This window comes from Alternaria hordeiaustralica, assembly GCF_023758085.1.
Source record: "Alternaria hordeiaustralica strain BMP 2776 chromosome Unknown scaffold_15, whole genome shotgun sequence".
In the NCBI taxonomy this organism is placed as follows: domain Eukaryota; kingdom Fungi; phylum Ascomycota; class Dothideomycetes; order Pleosporales; family Pleosporaceae; genus Alternaria; species Alternaria hordeiaustralica.
The window spans coordinates 417,640-436,605 of record NW_026056787.1 but is presented as its reverse complement, the minus strand read 5'-3'; the positions used below and the strand labels follow the sequence as shown (position 1 = coordinate 436,605).

Sequence of the window (18,966 nt, the reverse complement as noted above, 5' to 3'; positions counted from 1 at the left end):
ACATCCCTCTCGAGGATTCTTCAGCCAGGTTCTTTTTTTTTTGGTCGTTTCCATTTGCCATCATACATGAGCATACGTGTCATAGAAGACGTTAGACTTGCAAGTCAAAAGCTACCCTCCGGCCCCATACGTCTCGGTTACATGTGTGTGGCCTTGAAATCAGTCGCGAGTGCGCTCTCTCGAACAGACTGAACCCGTGCTCCACCACGAGGCTAACACCCACACACCCACACAGCCGCTCTCAAAGCACCAAGCCCTCAGCGGGTCATAATGCCCAGCTCACCCCTAGTACTCCACAACCTTAGCCCTACTCCTCAGCTCCTCGGGCACCTCCTCCGGGCTCACAAGACCCATGCGCATCGCATCGCCCCAAACAAACATGGCGCGATCATTAGCATACGCGAGGTAATCAAACTCCTCTTCATCCTGTGGTTTGAAAAGGTCAGCATCCTGTTCCGCTTGCGTCATGTTTCCTTGCGTGGCCCCTTCCTCCGTCGCTGTCTTTTCACTCACGATCCCTGCCCCCGTCTTCTCTTCTGAACCTCCTTCTGCCCCCGCCTCGGCGCGAATCTCGGCTGTGGCGCTGTCTAGTTCGGCAGCTGAGCCGCTGGGGTTGTTGGCGGATGCATCCGCGTTTGCTTGTTTATCCAAAGCGTCGAAGTCGGGCAGGCCGGGGACGTGAGCCTGGACTATGCCCCAAGCTACCCACATGGCTGAGTTGGCGAGGCGCCAGAGTTTGGTCTCGGCGAGGAGGCGACGGGTTTCTTCTTCGATTTGGCGTTCGGCGGTGGCTTCTTGCTCTTGGTACTGTGAGCCGGGTGGGGCGCGCGAGTCGAGCATGAAGGCGGAGATGTTGCTGGGGGCTGCGGTTGCTGCTAGGGCGGTTGTACTTCCTGAGGAGGGGAGAGGGCCTAGGTGGGGGGTAGCAGGGTTGGATGTGTAGCCTCCAGCTGCTTTGTAGGAGGGGTTGTGCATCAGGTATGCTCGGATGAAGCGGTGCTGCTCCTCGACGGTTGGGTAGTACTTGGTGTTACACCTCCACGGTACATCGGCATCGTGGTAGTTGTACGTCCATTCAGTCTAGCTTTTGGTCAGTACAGGCCTCGAATAAGTGAGGAGTCGGTGAAGGATCCAAGGGGTAACCGAAAATATCTTACGAAGTGGTTGGCAAACTCCAGACCAGGAAGGTTCGCGTTGGCGTACTCGAAGTCAATGACCACAAGCTGCTTGTGCTGGTTCGCCGGAAGCAGTAGGGGTGACTCGCCCTCTGGCACCATGCGCAGGATATTACCATACTGGGTCTATAGAGAGTCAGCTTAGAAGACTTCTGCAAAGTAAAACGACCTACATCGTTATGGGCAAAGATCATGCGCTCGTTGATCTTGTCTGCGCCGCCGTACTGTTCCTCCAACCACCTCCGATACTTCTCAACCATCTGCCTGAAAACTGGCCACTCCATACCACACACGTAACCTCGCTTCTTCCACTTGTCGCCAGGGCCTAGCGCAGGGTCTTGCTTGCTCTCGCGAACCTGATCGTCAAGCCAAGTGACGATCTGCTCGCAACGATCAACCCACTTATCCCAGTTTTGCCATACAAATGGACCAGCTTCTCGCTCTTCTTTGAGAAGATCAATGCCCTCGTGTAGCTCTCGCATACGCTTTGCAATCTGCTTTGAAGTCTCCGCATTGCGCAGTTCCTTTGCTGTCAACGGCTTTGCATGGAGGAACTCCTCGAAGCGGCCATTGGTGAAGGTACCAAGCAGACGCGGACCAATTCGCTTTCGAGCGAGGCGTGTGAGGATTTGTAGTTCAGACTCTCGGTCGATCAGATGTTCCACCTGAGGACCGTAGATACGTAGCAGAAGCTTACTAGAAAGTGTTAGGCTTATCTCGCTTACGTTGAAGGTGACTTACGGAGGAGGGTTCTTTGGCTTAGGCTGGCCATCTTCACCCTGCTCTTGAAGTTGCAGATTCTTAGGAGGCGAGACAACGTAAACAGCGTTTGTCAGTGCGCCACTCAGTCTCTGAACATCAATCTCATTGCTCTGCTCCATGGACACCTTGCGCCATCCTTTGAGCTTCAGAGTATGAGCCAGACGGAGGATTTCAGCACGGAACTTAGTCCACGCCTCTCTCTCCTTGCGTGCTTCCTTGTCAGATAGTTGTGGGGCTGACTCGTTATCCGACTCGTCCACGTTGTATGCCATAGTCTTCGAATTATCCAAGATGGCCTCGCAACTCGGGACCAACTGGTCTACGGACTCGAAATAGTCGGTGTCGAGGGAAATGGCGGAGTGTCGCTTCAAGCCTGTAGAGGACCTACGGAAGTGTTGCATCCTCTTCTTAGCGTCGGCTGGCTTCATAGCTAGGGTCTTCTCGAGGATGTGCGCTAGTTGGTCGAGAGAGTCTTCACCGTGGGATGACGAAGAGCTGGTTCTAGTAAGCGCGATGGGCTCTTCAGTCGTCTCATCAGCAACGGTCGAGGTCTTTTCCTCGACGGCGCCCTCTTTGGCGGCTTTGCGCTTTGCCCTCCGTGCATGGCGTCGGCTTCGCTCGTGCTTGAGCCATGTGCCCACCTGCTTCAACAGATTCTCGTGCGCATGCTGCCCATGAGGAGCATCGGTTGAACTGTCCGAAAGCAGGGAAGACAAAGATGGATTACCCTCAGCTGGTACTCCTCTGGGATTTGATGACAGACGCTCCACCGAGGGCCGTCCAGATAGTTTCTTTCTACTGACACTTGCGGGGTAGTGTTTTGCAGGTCTGTCGAGATCCAAGTAATCCCTCTGGTCAAGTTCTTTGTTCTTCCCGATCATCAGTGGAGAGATGGCAGTGTCGTCGGGAAAGGACACAACTGCGAGCGCATGGTTAGCGGTTGTTCGTCAAGTACTTGGTAGGTAAGATGACAGTATTATAGCTAAACATCTTGTTCATTGTTCTCGGACATAACAGTCGCTCGTTTTGCTACATGCACATAGCTAAGCCATAGCCAGATAGCTTGCGTAGTATTTGAGATTCGACTCAGCGTTTGAGCAAGAGAGTTATTAGTCACTGCGGAGTCACGACGGTCTACAGCTACCTCGCTGGTAGAATCACGATTCCAAAAAAGTGATGTGGATCAACTGCCAGAGCTTGCAATCCAAACAGTAGGAAACCAAACAAGAACTGACCTTTGGTAGAACGCGGCGACGCGCCATCCACTGGAGTAGCGTTCTGCGAGAGGGCAGACGAGTCGCTTCGGTGGGGGACGCTGGGCCGCGACTGCTCATTGGAGGAATCCGCCATGGCGATTGCCTAGAATGTGCAGCCTGGTGTGCGGAAGTGAAGTAAGCAGGATCGACCGCGTGGTAATTTGTAGCTCCCCAGACGGGTCCGGACGTGCTGTAGTGAGGCCTCGAGATAAACGTGCCCTACTTGGTGGGTAGGAACGGCGGGTTGTTTGGTGGGCGGTGTTATCGATACCTAGTGCGGCGGGAACGCCAGAAAGTACACGCGAGCTCAGGGTCCACGTGCCAAGCTGATTGGCGGTAAGGATCGCTGAGGAGAGAAGACGAGGTGAAGAGGAATGTGAAAAGTCTCGAGGCGTCTATAACCAGATCTTGATAGAAATAGACAATTCAAGGGTAGAGCATCATCATCGCTGGAACAGACGGCAGTGTGGTGTGTAGCTGGTCCCTACGCTATCTCCAGAGCTATTGGGCAGCTATCGGCCTCCGAGATTCCAGTTCCCAGCCTTGGCAGTCTACGTCAGGTTTTGGTACGCCAGAAACTTGGACACGAAGGTGCTGAGCGCAATGTGGCGAATTTCTTCATGTGCTCTAACAGTGGATAGGGAGTACCATGGCGTAAACGGAGGATCACCTTCTTTTGCGAGTTATGTTCAGTTGCTCAACAGTGCTTAGAAGTTGTCGTAGAATAGACTCCCCCTTGAACCGATCGGACCTCTCGAATCGCGGTACTTCAGAGTAGCCGCAGTTCGAGTGGCTCGATCGGTTCAAAGAAGAGGCTATCCTCCGACAACCTCCAAACACCGGGACAACGTTAAAAGTGTATATACAAACTGCTTTTCATTGCAGTTCTCTGCCATGTTCCCAATCAATGCAACTACCAAACCCATTCCCAGTAACCAGAACGCCTCGCTTTGAAACCCAATTACACATCGCAACACAGGAGGGTGCGCTGCGTCCTTCCAAGCACTAACACTTCAACGCACACGTGACTCATTTGGCCCATTCCACTGTCTCCAGTGCGAGCATGACCAAAAGAAGAGTCGACGGCAGGATCCAGACAACGTAGCTCTGGAACAGAATCCTTGACATGGCACCCATGTACACGTTGTTGATCTGGCAGATCTGTGCCAGCTGCAGCGCACTCGGTGCACCACTGAGAAGGAAGCAAACGATGATGAAGATCGGGTCGTCGAGAATACTGACAGGCACATACTTGGCGGTTAAAGCAAGCATAGGTGCCATGAGAAGCGTCGGGATAAGCATGCGACTGACGAGGGAGGCAATGACAAGCTTCTTCTCAACACTTGGGTCTTCCATCGAGTGCTGGTCCTCCTTGGGTAGAGTGTTACGGGCAAGGTTGGCACCCAAGACGACCAAGATGAGGGGGACAGCGACTTGGCCGCTCTGGTTGACAGCGCGCGTCACGGAGTTGCTGACGAATGTTCCTGGGTCGAAGAAGAGGTGTTGTAGCGGAGGGATAGAGGCAACAAGGATGGCGATCAGCATAGCCCAGAGGGGAGGGTTCATAAAGTCCCAAACGCCCTTGAAGAACCTTGACAAGACATGGCCAATCTTGGCAAGAGGTCCCTGGAGCCATGTGGGAAGAGCGTTGAAGACTCTGTTTCCAGCGCGAGTTGTAGAAACGGAAACGGTGCTGGCAGAGCGCTTCAATGCCATGCCGGCACGCTTTGGCATTCCCTTGATGCCTTTGGGGGCATTCTGCTTCTTCTTGTGCGCCTCGAGAACACCGTTGAGATGACCGTTGGCATAGCCGTTGCTGCTTCCGCTCATGTCGCCTTGGCCCGGGACAGTTGCGTTGCCGTTGGTGGGTGTGATGAAGTCGGTCTCTGCCTGAGCGTCGCGGTTGAACAGAGAGTCTGAGTCGGACTCGTCGGAGTCAGCGGAAGTAGCGTAGCTGGTGACGTTTCCAGATTCGTAGTCAGAGTGCGAGTCATCGAGAAGACGTTGCGCCTCGTCATCGCTGTACTCTCCGTTCTCGATAGCGCTGTTCTTGCCGCCATCTTCGTCTTTGTAGGAGCTGGCCGGCGCTAGGAGCACGTTGAAGCCCCATGTCCATCGCACGAGCTGGCCGAGTTGTTGGAAGATGAGTAGGTATAGGATACCGCGCGCGCCGACATCGTTATCGTTGTCGCCTGGAACCTTGTCCCAGTGCAGACCGGACAGTGTTTTGGAAAGGGAGATGACGAGAGAGATTGGAAGCGAGTTTGAGTTTCCGAAGACCTGAAAACGTCAGTTTGTGTTGTTTGCCTGGTTGGGGGACATGACATACCGCCATGGCGACCACAAAGTTGGAGGCCCGTTTGTTGAACCTGCATACTTTCGATACGATGAGCGCGGCAAGGTAGGATATAAGTGTCTGTACGACGAAGATTACGGGTATGACGGCCAGATCAGCCAGCTTTTCGGCCGTCAGTTGCGATGCGAGCTTGGTAAAGACTGGATGTGGTTAGCTGAGGTTTGGAGGTTATGAAGAGCTCAAGAAGTGCCCCATAAACACAGTCCATCAAGGTGACTGATACAAACAAGCGTCATCGTTATCGGAGGTAGTGACTTACTAAGGCAGGGTGTAAACAGCTGCGTGTTGAGGTTGGCGAGGAACTTCTGGCTCTCCGCGTCGAATTGGCCCATTCGCGCGACAATGTAGCCAGGCGCGCTGACGCAGACAACCTCCATAACAGCCTCGAAGACGAGCAGGGTGAGGTTGGCGAAGTCGGGATGCGCGCTGTGCTTGTTGCTCTTGAAGACATTGAACATGCCATTGTCGCCGTACTCGTACGACTGAGAAGCCATGGCGACGAAATCCGAGGAGTAAGTGGGAGGGCTGCGCAGGCGCAAGGCCTGGGGAGCCGAGAAGAAAGGCATGCCGATGCCAGAGGTGTTGTTGGGAAGGCGCGAGGACGCGATGGGCACGGAAACACACGACTTATCTTGAAGCGCACCGCGTCTTGGCTGCGGACGCGCTATGGGCGGAGATCGACGTCACAGCCCGCTCCAGGTCTAGCGGAAAGGCAAGTTGAGCCGCGAGCCCTGCAGGAACTGTATGAGGGAGTCTGAATGGGTTAAGGAAGTGGTTAGGAAGAGCGATCGCCCAGCTACACGTCGCAAATGATTCACACACGGCCGTGGTGGGCTAGAGCTTATCGTCACCCAGCGCCTAGATGGGACGCAGGGCCTCTCAGCATCTAAAGCGTCCCTGCGCCTCAGGTCGGCGGGCTGGGCGGCATGCAGCTACATCGAAAACTGGCAGGACATCGGCCACACCGAATGCTGTCCTGACTGATGGGCAATGCAGCAACACACGCAGCATTCGCTAGGTTCCCCATGGCTTGGTCATTACCGCATACTGCTTCTGCGCGCGCAATCCTGCTGGCGAGACTCGGTTCGGGGCTGCTTAACCGCATGTAGATGCAGTCCCTGCTTGCGCATTCCCATGTCTGAGGCCAGGTGAAAGCAGGCTTACAGGCGGCCGGCGCACGCAAAGCAGGAACTGTCCCTAAGCCACCGCACTAGAAATATCGCGGGAGCCCCTTTTGCCAGCTGCATCTCCGCTGTACGCCATGGTGGTTACCGTGTGGCCAGACCCATCATTGTGAAATCATTCCAGATTGCAGCAGCACCAGTAGTTGCGCGCTACTCTGTCGTCTCTGCAGCATCACGTCACAGCTCCAGCTTGCACGCTACCAGACAACCCACAACCACGACACCTCCACCAGACTACCAGATCCGCTGAGATCGCCGCCGTCACTCCCTCCGCGGTGTAATCGCAGCCTCTGAACTCACCTCACACCTGCGCCTTTTATTCCTATCTCCCTACCCTCTTCCGCTTCCTCGCCCTAGTACCCCGCCAACATCAGGCCGCGACTTTTATCTGTCTTTCGCCATGGCCTCCAATCCCTCCACCCCCGACACGGAAGTCGACGCCGATACCGTCTTCGATAGTCCCTCGCCCTCGCCCGCACCCTCGAGTCCTATCGCCGATGCCACCCCGCCTGACGAACCCGCTGCCGAGCGCCCTCCTCCCCGAACTGCATCCACGACATCAGCCGCGACACCTACCATGACATCCTCCTCAACACCACTCGGAAACATCAACGCTGCCAGGAATCCCCGTCCTTCGAATCCTCCTACCATCTCCAGCCGAGGCAGCGGTCTCAATGTCTCCCAAGACATCCTTGCCAGGATACAGGCAGTGCATCTCGGCAGAAAGGGCGCTCCGCCGACTGGTCTGCCTGGTAGAGGGCCTGCGCCTCAGAGTCCTGGCCCATCTCCCGACAGCCGTAACCCCATGTCGCCGGGTCCTCACCCAGGAGGTGTACCCAGCAACTTCCGAATGCCTGTGAGACCGCCTGCGACTAACTTTCAATCGGCACCAGCAGTTCCTGGCCGTGGACCACCTGCCAAGCAGTCTATAGCAGAGAAGCGCGGCATGAGGTTCCCAGGCGGACTCCCAGGCGGATTGCCAGGCTCGTCCCCAACTGCAGGCGGTGCTCCTCCCGCCGGCAAGAAGAAGCCCGGATTGACCCTCTCGCAGATGAACGGAGGACCCGAACCTGATGCAGGCGCAGAACCGAAGAAACAAGAAACTCACTTTGACAAATTCTCTCAGTTCGTCGATACCAAAACTGGCAGTCTCAAGTTTGCCGGCAAGGCCGTACTCAACTCTGACGGTGTCCAATTCGCAAGTGGTACCTCCTTCAACATCTCCCTGGACGAAGTTGATACACTAGACGAGCTTGGCAAGGGAAACTACGGCACAGTGTACAAAGTTAGACATAGCAGACCGCGAATGCGGAAGCCAGGGCAGGGTCTAGCGGGTAACAAGGCTGCGCCAGGCTCGCCGTCGCGAAAGGAATTTGGCGAAGAAGCGAGCCCTACCAGTGCGAAGCCAGCTGCGGGGACCGGCATAGTCATGGCAATGAAGGAAGTGAGGCTCGAGTTGGACGACTCAAAGTTCGCTGCTATCATCATGGAACTCGACGTCCTGCATCGCTGCGTTTCACCCTTCATCGTCGACTTTTACGGTGCTTTCTTCCAGGAAGGTGCGGTGTACATCTGTATGGAATTCATGGACGGAGGCTCCATAGACAAACTTTACGCCGACGGTGTGCCCGAGGGCGTTTTGCGCAAGATCACCATGGCCACGACTATGGGTCTGAAGTCACTCAAGGATGATCACAACATCATTCACCGAGACGTGAAGCCTACCAACATTCTCATGAACACCAAGGGTGCGATCAAAATCTGTGATTTTGGTGTCAGTGGAAATCTCGTCGCCAGTATTGCCAAGACCAACATCGGGTGCCAAAGTTACATGGCACCTGAGAGGATATCTTCAGGCGGCATCGCACAAGCAGGCGCCAACCCTGGAGGCGGCACATACAGTGTACAAAGCGACATCTGGAGTTTGGGACTGACAATCATCGAGTGCGCTCTGGGGCGGTACCCATACCCACCAGAGACGTACAACAACATCTTCAGTCAGCTCAGCGTAAGTTTTCGCATTGTGTTCCCACGTCAACTACTAACTCTCCCTAGGCTATTGTCGATGGTGAACCTCCGGATCTGCCTGAGAGCGGATACTCTGACGCGGCGCGCAACTTTGTACGCGGCTGCTTGAACAAGATTCCCAACCTTCGGCCAACATATGCCATGCTACTTCAACATGCATGGCTTGCACCTCTCGCGAAGCCCGACACAATTACAGAAGAAGACGAAGAGGAGGTTGAAGCCGCAGCCGAAGCCGATGGTGGCGAAGCTGCCGGCGACCAGGGACCTGCCGAGGCGATCGAGCCTGTAGAAGACCAAGAGGTCGCCGACTGGGTCAAGGCTGCTATCGAGAAGAGGAGGAGCGGCAAGATGAAGGGCGTCGAGAAGCCCGCACTGCATGCTGCACCTCTTGATGCAGCGACACAGAGCCCGTCACCTAACGGTACAAATGGGCTAGAAGAGGCGGGCTCAGTAGAAGCCGCGGCATAAACCTCTCGAATGGACGAAAATATTTGGGTCATTCACGAGAATATCAGGTCGCGCCAGGAGCAGCCTTATGGGTTTACGGCGTTGTATAGGCGTATTGCATGAGACGATTGTCATGGAGCATTGAAATCGGGCCATTGAGCGTAGAGGACACATGTACCTAGCATAGCATACACCTTGTCCAACTGGACGAATAACACACATCAAGTCGCCAACCTGCAGTCATTGGATGTAGTGAGGAATCATATGTGGCTTTACTGTCTGCTTACAGAAGCGCGTCTTCGTAGTAGAGGAATTGCTGTCGGCGTTGCATGGTTGGGAGTGACGTAAGCGGAGAGCGCACAGACACGTGATCGTAACCCCTGCTTAGCCAAGATTGCTCGCGGCGGCCATCTGTCGTGGTGCGGGAAAGAACACAGTGGTCGGAACAACTTCAATAAGTAGCCACGACCTTCTTTCGTACGCCGCCCCCACCTTCTTTGTAATGCCACAGGCCTAGCATCACTTTTCTTCCCTTCTGCTGGAATCGTAGTCGACAAACCCCGCAATCACCTTCAGTCGCTCTCTCGCGTACTCAGACACGTCCGTAGGGACAGACATTCGCCATGTCCGGGACAGATTACAACTACGATGAACAGGTACACTCTGCATGCGCCATAAATATAGACAAATGCTAACAACTAGCAGGGCCAGTTCTTCCCCTACTTCATCCTTACCGTTACCACTCTCGTCACCGTTCCGACTACAATCTCATTCTTCAGATCAAGCAAAGGTGCGCGCTCCTCGCCACTTCCACGCAGCGCCATACTAATATATTACTAGAGCTCGAGAACACTGGATCGCGGATAGAGTCCGACTTCACACCCGAACATGCCGATCTCATCCAAGGACAGCGCAAGAAGCAGAAGCGACTCGAGAGGAGGATAAAGCGGGGTCTTCTCATGGTGGGCGGATGGGCGATGAATGCCGCCATGATATACCTCATCAGCACTACTACACGGAGTACGCCTGATATCTGGGATCCCTATGAGGTGCTGGGTGTCTCTACGGTACGACCGCTGCCTCTGTCGCGAGCTTTGGACAACCTGCTAACCTGCACATCAGGGCGCCGATGAGAGGGCGATCAAGAAGCACTACCGAAAACTGTCCCTCACTATGCACCCCGATAAGGCACGCCCAGACCCCGAGAAGAACATTACCATACAATCCATCAACGACCACTGGGTCGACGTCGTGAAGGCGTTCAAGGCTCTTACCGACGAAGAGATCCGCCGCAACTTCCTTGAATTCGGTCACCCAGATGGCAAGCAAAGTTTCAGCATCGGCATTGCGCTACCTCAATGGCTCGTGACGGAAGGAGCTGGCAAATACGTCCTGCTCATCTATGCGCTCGCCCTCGGTGTCATTCTCCCATACACGGTCGGAAAGTGGTGGTACGGAACGCAGAAGCTGACCAAGGATAAAGTCCTGGTGGCCAGCGCTGGCAAGGTCTTCCGCGATTACGACAACGACCAAGGCGAGGTGGGTGTCATACACGCGCTCAGCAGCGGAGAGGAGTTCAACGAAGTTCTCACTGGACACAAAGCGGAGAATGGTCTTTCGAAGCTCGAGCAGAAGGTCCTCTCCGAGAACTCTGGATCTCTCATTGCGCAAACACTCACCAAGAAGGACCGACAGAAGCTAGATGATCTGGAAGACAGCCGGAGACGCAAGGTTCTGACTTTGTTGTGGGCATACCTCGGCCGCGTTGAACTCGATGACGAGACTCTGAACGACGAAAAGTTCGAGGTCGCGCCAATCGCACTCCGACTCAACGAAGCGTACACCGCTATCGCTCTCGCATACGGCAACACCAAGGCGATACTGTCGGCTTACAGGACCTCCCAGAATCTCATCCAAGCTCTACGACCCGGCGCATCACCGCTTGAGCAGCTGCCACATTTCACACCCGATGTTGCCAGCGCGGCTGAGGCTGCGCGAGCAAAGTCACACTTGACCATTCAAGAGTTTATGCAAGTACCCGAAGCTGAACGTAAGGCTCGTGTTGTCAAGCCTGGTCTCCTATCCCAAGAACAATACAGCACAGCCATGACGGTAGCCTCGCGCATCCCAATGTTCCACCTCGAAAAGGCATTCTTCAAGGTTGTTGGTGAGCGTTTTGTCACACCTAGCAGCTTGGTCCAGTTCGTACTCAAGGGTCGTTTCATCCCGACCGCTGCCACCAACGTCCCCGAAGTCAACCCGAAGGACCTACTAGACATCGATCCCGCGGAAGGCGATGTCGCAGCAATTACCGGACGTAAGAACGACCGTTCTGGAGAGAAGCCCATCCAACCACCTCTAGCATTCGCTCCATACTACGCTCGCGACCACGCGCCAAGATGGCATGTGTTCCTTGCAGACAGCAAGCAGGGACGTATCGCCGTACCACCATTTACTTTCTCGACTTTCGACAAGCCCATCCTTGATGAGAGCGGTAACCCTACCTACAACGTACAGACTCTTAAGATGCAGTTCGGCGCACCACCACAACCCGGCAGCTACACCTTTGTCATGCACATGATCTGTGATAGTTACATCGGCATGGACACCAAGATGGAGGTTACCCTTGTTGTCGAGGATGCCAGTAAAGCGGAAGAGGTAGAAGAGGAAGACGAGATCAGCGAACCAGAAGAGGGTAAGACAATCTTATATCAAGCGTATGTAACAATGCTAACACATCCGCAGATTCATTGGCAGGCCAAATGCACCAAATGAAGACCGGTGCCCCACCAAAGAAGCGGAAACAAATCACCAACGATGATAGCAGCGGCAGTGACACCGAAGGCGACGTCGAATCTGAGAGTGAAACCGACACTGACACCGACTCGGATGATGAGTAGATCCCTCCATCCGGTCTACCAGTAAAATGGTTCTCAATCTCCTTTTGGGGCTATGAATTTTGTGTTACAAGAGACTAGTTGCCTCGCACTATCGAGTTGGCCTCAATTCCTCACTCTTCCTACAGGCTCCCTTCGGAGCTCAGGGGTATTCCCCAGGATTCTCTTTATGTCGTAACACGTGGCGCGGCAAGAAGGCATTAGTAGGCGTTCTGGAGAAGGGTTTATATACAATGGCGCGCGTTTTTGAAGTTGGAATGAGGGATTCGCTTTCTCGAATTTTCATTGCTGTGAGCGTCTTTTGGTCACATGGATTGCAAAGACTCGGTTCATTGGAGAGGAAGAACGAGAAGCGCGGTTACTACATGCGTGTAGTGGAAGGTTATCAGGAGTATTGATGCGTCGTGTGTAGATATCCAGGTCAGAGATTGACGATTGAGTAACCTTTCGATACGACAATTCTTCTTCTTCTTCTTCTCCTTCATCTCCATCTACCCATCCATCCTTGCCTGCAATGAGGAAGTTGAGCAACTCCACTAAATATAGACAGGCACGACAGGGAGTCAAGATTTCTCCGACTTGCAACCAAGACCGAGCGCAAGACGATCTACCCAGCCTGTTACCGTCGATCAAGCACGTTAGCCTCAGGAAGACAAGGCATCCGAGAAAAAGACGAACACCTGGCCTGGCCATAATGCATATACGATATCGACGATATGCGTGTCCCTTGTCGGGGATCTGCAACGTGGCTGGTGCGTTTTCTCAACTGGTGGGGTTTCAGGTGCGTCGCAGCGTGTGGTGTTCACTCATCACCTCGACAGAGGAGACAGGTGTCAAGCGGGAAGTAGCGGAGTGGCAGCAGGAAGAGTCAGGGTAGTACGAGGTGGTGAGTGGTGATATAGGTGATTGTGATTGGGGGGTTAGGGGTGCATATGGGGGTGGTAGTGGTGCGGTAACATCGACTCGTGGGTATCAGCACAAAGGGAAGCGTTTGCTATCGGCATGAACAGTAAGTGAGGAGCATGAACACGAAGGATGGCGTTCTTATCGACAAGAAGAGCAAGTATGGCGGTAGCTTGGGTATCGCATAGTGGTCTTACGACAACGGTTCGCGTGTACGCGCACAACCACCAAGCATCCTTTCCATCTCCACACGCAGCACAGTCGCACTTGAACGCAGCACAGTCCCATCTCACGCAGATCAGCATGCCCAGCGTAACCGAAAATCACCGAAAATACTGCCTCAGGACTTCGCTAAGGCATGAAGCAGCGACAGGGTGGGTGGGGGAGGTGGAGGGGAGGTGGAGGGGAGGTGGTGGAATTCATCTCTCTTCTTGTGGGTGCGTTGGTCTCGTGATGATCCGATTGCAATGAATCTGAGTGGTACTTTGGGTGGCTGGGTATCTGATATCACGACTCTGAATATCTGATTGAAGTCGTCTCACGAGACGGATGCAGCGGGTGGAATCCCTAGTTCCGTCTCACGCAGATCAGTGTCCCCTTCCCCTGCCCAGCGTAACCGAAAATCGCCGAAAATACTGCCTGAGGATGTCGCTAAGGCATGAAGCAGCAACCCCAGCCTTGGCTCCCGATCGGATACCACGGCTCCGCTACACCAAGGCTCATACAACAAGGCCTCAGGTCGCAAGGCAATCAGGACAAAACAGTCAAGCAAATCTTGGCAACCGTTTTAGTTGCACATCATCTGTCTTGGCAAGATACGGGAGTGGAGTGCGCCGGTAGCAAAGTGTCCATGTGGCGAGTTACTGAGGCACCCAAGGCTACGATGGTACGTGTGTCACATCTCTACGGCAATACAGGGGCGGCAAAGGCAAGTACCGACATATCGATGTTGTTCCTGGGCATTAACGACGTCGTTTTGTCGATGGCAGTGGTTGGATAAAAGCTGAAGGAAGGACGCATGAGTTTACTTTCTCATCCCACACTCACTCTTCTTCCGGCCTTCTTCAGTCCTTCCTTCCTTAATTCCCGCTTTCGATTCTTTTAGCGACTTTGATAGTCTGCTTATTACCACTTTCTTTGAACCTTTTATACACACACGTCTGTGACGTTTAATCTTTACCTTCTTTTTAATCACGATACTACCGTCTTTACCCTTTCAGGACTACTTCATCATCAACATGTCTATCAAGGCTATTGCTACTATCGCGCTTGCGGCTGGTCTCGCTGGTAAGTTCTCCAAACCAAACACTCAACCATGTAGCACAACATACTAACCCACCGTTCACAGCCGCAAAGCCCATCAACACCCCTGCCAAGCGCCAAATCGGCTTCAACTCCGTCGTCAACGGCTTCAACGGCAACGACGGCGCCTTCAACTTCATCGACGGCTTCAACAACTTCAACCAGCAACAACAAGTAATCCAGATCCAGCAAGAGAACCTCCAGATCATCGACAACGGACGCCAACAAGCCGTCGTCCAGCAAGTGGAGCAAGTCCTCATCGTCGACCAGGTCAACAACGGCTTCAACAACGACCTCAACAACCTCTTCCGCAAGAGCAACTTCCAGAACCAGTTCCGCGATGTCGCAACTGTTACCCTTGTTGTGCAGGAGATCCAGATCGCCATCGACGACGGCCGCGGCAACCAAGTCCAGCAGAACATCTTCGCTCAGTCCGCCGTTGTTGCTAACCGCGGCGCCCGTGAGACACAGACTGTCATGGTCTTCGACAGTCGCACGCTGATCGCCCAGGACATTCTCGGCGGCGACGCCTTCGGTAAGCTCGGTGGCTTCGGCGGTATCGCAGGCGCGACTGGCGCGTTGGACGGCGCAATGCCCACCAAGACAGCTGGTATCCAGCTCTTCGGTGCGAAGCCCACTTGGTCGGCTGTTGCCGAGGACCCAGCTGCGACTCTCGGTGCTATCTGGCAGGGTGCTCTCCAGGACCTCCAAGATGCGCAGAACGACGAAGCGGACAACAAGCTCAACGAACAGATTGCTGCTGAGGAGTTGAAGGCGCTTCTTGAGGGTCAAGACGGCCAGGACGACAACAAGGATGGCGAGGACAACGCCGACGACAAGGCCGCTGAGGAGGAAGCCAAGAAGGCGGAAGAGGAGGCTAAGAAGCAAGAGGAAGAGCAGAAGAAGGCTGAGGAGGAAGCTGCCAAGGCCGACGCTGAGGAGGCTAAGAAGCAGGAAGAGGAGCAGAAGAAGGCTGATGAGGCTGCTAAGCAGGAGGCTGAGCAGGAGAAGAAGGCTGAAGAGGAGGCCGCGAAGAAGGAGGCGGAAGATGCGAAGAAGGCAGAGGAAGAGGCTGCTAAGAAAGATGCCGAGGAGCAGAAGAAGGCGGATGAGGAGGCTAAGGCTCAGGACGAGGCGGACAAGAAGGCTGAGGAGGAGGCGAAGAAAGCTGAAGAGGCCAAGGCTGCTGAGGAAAAGAAGGCAGAGTAAGATCTTCTAGAGCGATGGCTCGCCCTCTCTGCAGCAGAGCGGCGATGCGCGGAATATGTATACCCTGAGAGGCTTTTGTTAGTTGCTCTCTTACCTACCTAGGTAGTTCAAGTGCTGCGTTTGCAGGACCGGTATCAGCGAGACTGGACCGCGAAAATTGCTTACGAAATTGAATGAATGAATTTCCCTCTTTCACTAATGGTACAATCGTGCAAACGCTTCTTGGGTGAGGAGTTAGCTCATATTGATGTACTCACCTTCACTAACAGTGGAGTATCAATTTCTACTGATTGTGACGACTTTTACCAGGCTATCTCTCCACACTATGGGCTTCGCATCTTCTCCCGAAGCCAAATCGTTCAGCATCGAGGCTACAAATATGCCATCGGCTCCTCTATTACTGCGCCTATACTGCAAAAAGACTCGACTAGTTATCGGAGTCATACTGCTTCTCGTCATTTCACATGTGTTCTTCGGTTGCTCAATCTTCAACCTTATTCCATCGAATACATCTGCTACCCCAAATTTCCCCAACGCTATACCCCAATCCATACCCTGGGCGCCTACAAGATCGCAGTCAGACCTTCGGATCGCAAAAGCAACGATACTATACGACTTCAGGAAACCCGATACAGGCACTCTCGCCCTCGATGATCTCCACACTCAAAACTTCGGATACGCAAGCCACATTCTCCAAACACCTATCGTGCGAGGCGCTTTAAACAAATTCCTCTACCTCCAGTCACTCATCATCACCGAACTCCAAAAACCAATCGAAGATCAAAAAGAATGGATACTCTACCACGAGACTACCGTCATCCTCGCAAATCCACACATACCACTCCACCACTTCCTCCCACCCATCACAGACGTCGAAACATTCAAGATCCTCTCTATCATCGCCACGAAATCCGAAAGCGAAGAACTAAATACGAAGGTCTTCTTCATCCGGGTTAGCGGAGGCTCACTGCGTATCTTGACTGAAGCCATGGAGATGATATACAACTTGCCAGACAACGGAGATGAAGATGAGGAATTCAGTGTGGTAGCGACAGCCTTTCAAACTACCCTAGCCCGCCCCCACCACCTCGAAAAAGCAATCTACCAACCCCGCGAATGGTACAATAGTACCTCTTCTCTCTTCTACCAGCCTTACTATCCTACGGCGGCGCATCGTCTCCTTTCACCACCTGTCACCCAAACCACATCAGTCGATACGGAAGGGAGCAGTCCGATGTTTCCTGATGCAGACACGGTACACAGGTTTTGGCACGTTGTGCGTGAAGCGCGGCGCGTGTTGAACGAAGCGAAGGAAAAGGGCCATACGAGTGAACAGGGAGAGTGGTGGGAGATGGTAGCGGAGGTGAAGGAATGGGTTGAGGGTAGGGCTTGGGATACGGAGGAGCTGGAGAGGAGGGTGAGGGTTCTGAGGGAGGGTTTGGATATCGATTGATCTCTTACAATTGAGCATGGATTTTGGTGACAGTAGATCCGCGGTGCGGTGTTCATGTCGTGAGTTATTTTGCGGGTTGTCTTGATCGGCCTGCTGTTTCGAGACGGAGGCAGTTGGAAGGAATCCGCGGCCGGGATGAATGCTTCTAATCTGGGCACATGAATTCCACCGAGCTTGGGGAAATGACGACGTAGGGCGCAGGCCAAGTCGGACGACTCTCCTCCGGACGGCTCTCCTCTTCCAATCATGTATGATGGTTGAGCTGGGCGTCTCGGGTAGCACGGCTTGATGTCGAGTAAGCGAGGCTTGATCTCCGGACTGCATGCTTTCTATCTCTTCATATAGTAACATGTCGCGTGCCCACAAATCGAGATGTAGAGGACTTCTCTATACTCACCGCGCACCATGCCGCCGTCCCCAGAAATAACACCACTGCAAAACATCGCACCACCAAACAACCCCCCAAAAAGGACCACAGCACCCAAGACCAACCAGCCAACTCCAAACAACGCAGCAGAGCCCTACTCCGCCTTCCCAAAATCCACCCGCACCTATCTAACCTACATCCTCGGCATAATCCAACTAATCTCCACCCTAACAACAACAATCTACTTCCCGCTCATCCCCACCCTCAGCACCCACTTCTCCGTCTCCATCCAAGCCATCAACCTAACCGTAACCGTTTACGCAATCTGCCAAGCCATATCCCCGGGTATATTCGGTTCTCTGGCAGATTCCTATGGCCGCCGACCCGTACTACTTTGTCTCGTTACCACGTACACGCTAGCGAGTCTGGGTCTCGCGTTGAACAAGAGCAGTTATCCGGTGTTGATTACGCTGCGGGCGTTTCAGAGTATAGGTGGTTCGGCGACGGTGCCGATTGCGTATGGGATTGTGGCTGATGTTGCTGTGGTGTCGGAAAGAGGGGGGATGTTGGGACCGATGTTGTCGACTTGTAATGGGATTTCGGCGTTTGGACCGGTTATTGGCGGGGCGTTGGCGATGAAGTCGACGGGGCATATGGGTGTTTTTATGGCGCTGTTGGGGATTGCGATTTTGTGTCTTCTTCTTGTTGGGTTTGTGCTGCCGGAGACGTCGAGGGGGATTGTGGGGAATGGAGGGAGGCCTGCCACGGGGGTTTGGCGGACTTGGATATCGCTTCTCGGGCGCAAGGGTAGCGATCGGTCGGCGTCCACTGTCACGGAGCGAAATGCGATGCCTAGGCCTTCCCAGACGCTCTCGAGGATCTTCGACTCTATACGAATGATCCGTCATCCGGACGCTGCTGTGATTCTCTGGATGGTCGCTTCGTCCTACGGAATCTACTATACCTTCCAAGTGGCCCACTCAGTCATCTTCAAAGAACTTTACAACTACAACGAACTACAAATTGGACTCAGTTTCCTACCTGCGCTGGCTGGCATGACGATTGGCGGAACGATAGCCGGCAAACTCATGGACATCAACTACGCGTATCATGCGCGTCAAGCCGAGATTGTCGACCCAGCAAATATCCTGGATTTCCCGATCGAACGCGCTCGGTTCAGGAATATGGTTCCATTGATTCTAATCGAGACGGCACTGGTCACAGGCTATGGATGGACGGTGCAACAACACACTCACCCTGCCGTTCCTCTGATCTTGGAGTTCTTCGTTTCCGCACTGGCTACTCTGCTGAGTCATACTGCGAACGCGTTGCTCGTGGATGTGTTTCCTGAGGTACCGAGCACGGCGTATGCGTCGGGTCAGCTTGCCCGTGGCGCGTTTAGTGCTGCGTCTGCTGCTATCATTGATCCTCTGGTGCGCGCTGTAGGTCGCGGGTGGTATTTCTCCATTTTTGCGGCGTTTACCGGGACGGGATGTTTGACGTGTGTGAGCTTGAGTCGGTGGGCTGGTATGAGGTGGCGGCGGAAGAGGTATTTGAGAGCGAGTCGCGGGTCAGGAAAGAGCGCGAGTAACCAGGGAGTTTGAGATTGAGTCCCGCCTGCTGGCAA

At 53.9% G+C, this 18,966-nt stretch overlaps 7 protein-coding genes across 7 annotated transcripts; 5 read left to right on the top strand and 2 right to left on the bottom strand.

Moving 5' to 3' along the window:
• Positions 1-285: 285 nt before the first annotated feature.
• Positions 286-3,287, bottom strand: J4E84_007208 (uncharacterized protein; the record flags this gene model as incomplete). Its single annotated transcript, XM_049389794.1, has 5 exons — positions 286-1,080; positions 1,158-1,301; positions 1,349-1,871; positions 1,917-2,856; positions 3,173-3,287. 5 exons carry the CDS (start codon positions 3,285-3,287, stop codon positions 286-288), a joined length of 2,517 nt encoding a protein of 838 aa, XP_049242538.1.
• A 935-nt stretch (positions 3,288-4,222) lies between these two features.
• Positions 4,223-6,043, bottom strand: J4E84_007207 (uncharacterized protein; the record flags this gene model as incomplete). The annotated part of the gene is made up of 3 exons (XM_049389793.1): positions 4,223-5,473; positions 5,523-5,689; positions 5,809-6,043. 3 exons carry the CDS (start codon positions 6,041-6,043, stop codon positions 4,223-4,225), a joined length of 1,653 nt encoding a protein of 550 aa, XP_049242537.1.
• A 1,090-nt stretch (positions 6,044-7,133) lies between these two features.
• Positions 7,134-9,229, top strand: J4E84_007206 (uncharacterized protein; the record flags this gene model as incomplete). Its single annotated transcript, XM_049389792.1, has 2 exons — positions 7,134-8,741; positions 8,789-9,229. The coding sequence occupies 2 exons, from the start codon at positions 7,134-7,136 to the stop codon at positions 9,227-9,229; spliced, it is 2,049 nt and encodes a 682-aa protein (XP_049242536.1).
• Positions 9,230-9,831: 602 nt separating this feature from the next.
• Positions 9,832-12,108, top strand: J4E84_007205 (uncharacterized protein; the record flags this gene model as incomplete). The annotated part of the gene is made up of 5 exons (XM_049389791.1): positions 9,832-9,864; positions 9,914-9,998; positions 10,049-10,275; positions 10,331-11,903; positions 11,954-12,108. 5 exons carry the CDS (start codon positions 9,832-9,834, stop codon positions 12,106-12,108), a joined length of 2,073 nt encoding a protein of 690 aa, XP_049242535.1.
• Positions 12,109-14,246: 2,138 nt separating this feature from the next.
• On the top strand, positions 14,247-15,519 carry J4E84_007204 (uncharacterized protein; the record flags this gene model as incomplete). The annotated part of the gene is made up of 2 exons (XM_049389790.1): positions 14,247-14,295; positions 14,357-15,519. 2 exons carry the CDS (start codon positions 14,247-14,249, stop codon positions 15,517-15,519), a joined length of 1,212 nt encoding a protein of 403 aa, XP_049242534.1.
• A 325-nt stretch (positions 15,520-15,844) lies between these two features.
• J4E84_007203 (uncharacterized protein) lies at positions 15,845-16,972 on the top strand (the record flags this gene model as incomplete). Its single annotated transcript, XM_049389789.1, has 1 exon — positions 15,845-16,972. One exon carries the CDS (start codon positions 15,845-15,847, stop codon positions 16,970-16,972), a length of 1,128 nt encoding a protein of 375 aa, XP_049242533.1.
• A 405-nt stretch (positions 16,973-17,377) lies between these two features.
• Positions 17,378-18,943, top strand: J4E84_007202 (uncharacterized protein; the record flags this gene model as incomplete). The annotated part of the gene is made up of 1 exon (XM_049389788.1): positions 17,378-18,943. The coding sequence occupies one exon, from the start codon at positions 17,378-17,380 to the stop codon at positions 18,941-18,943; it is 1,566 nt and encodes a 521-aa protein (XP_049242532.1).
• Positions 18,944-18,966: the final 23 nt, after the last annotated feature.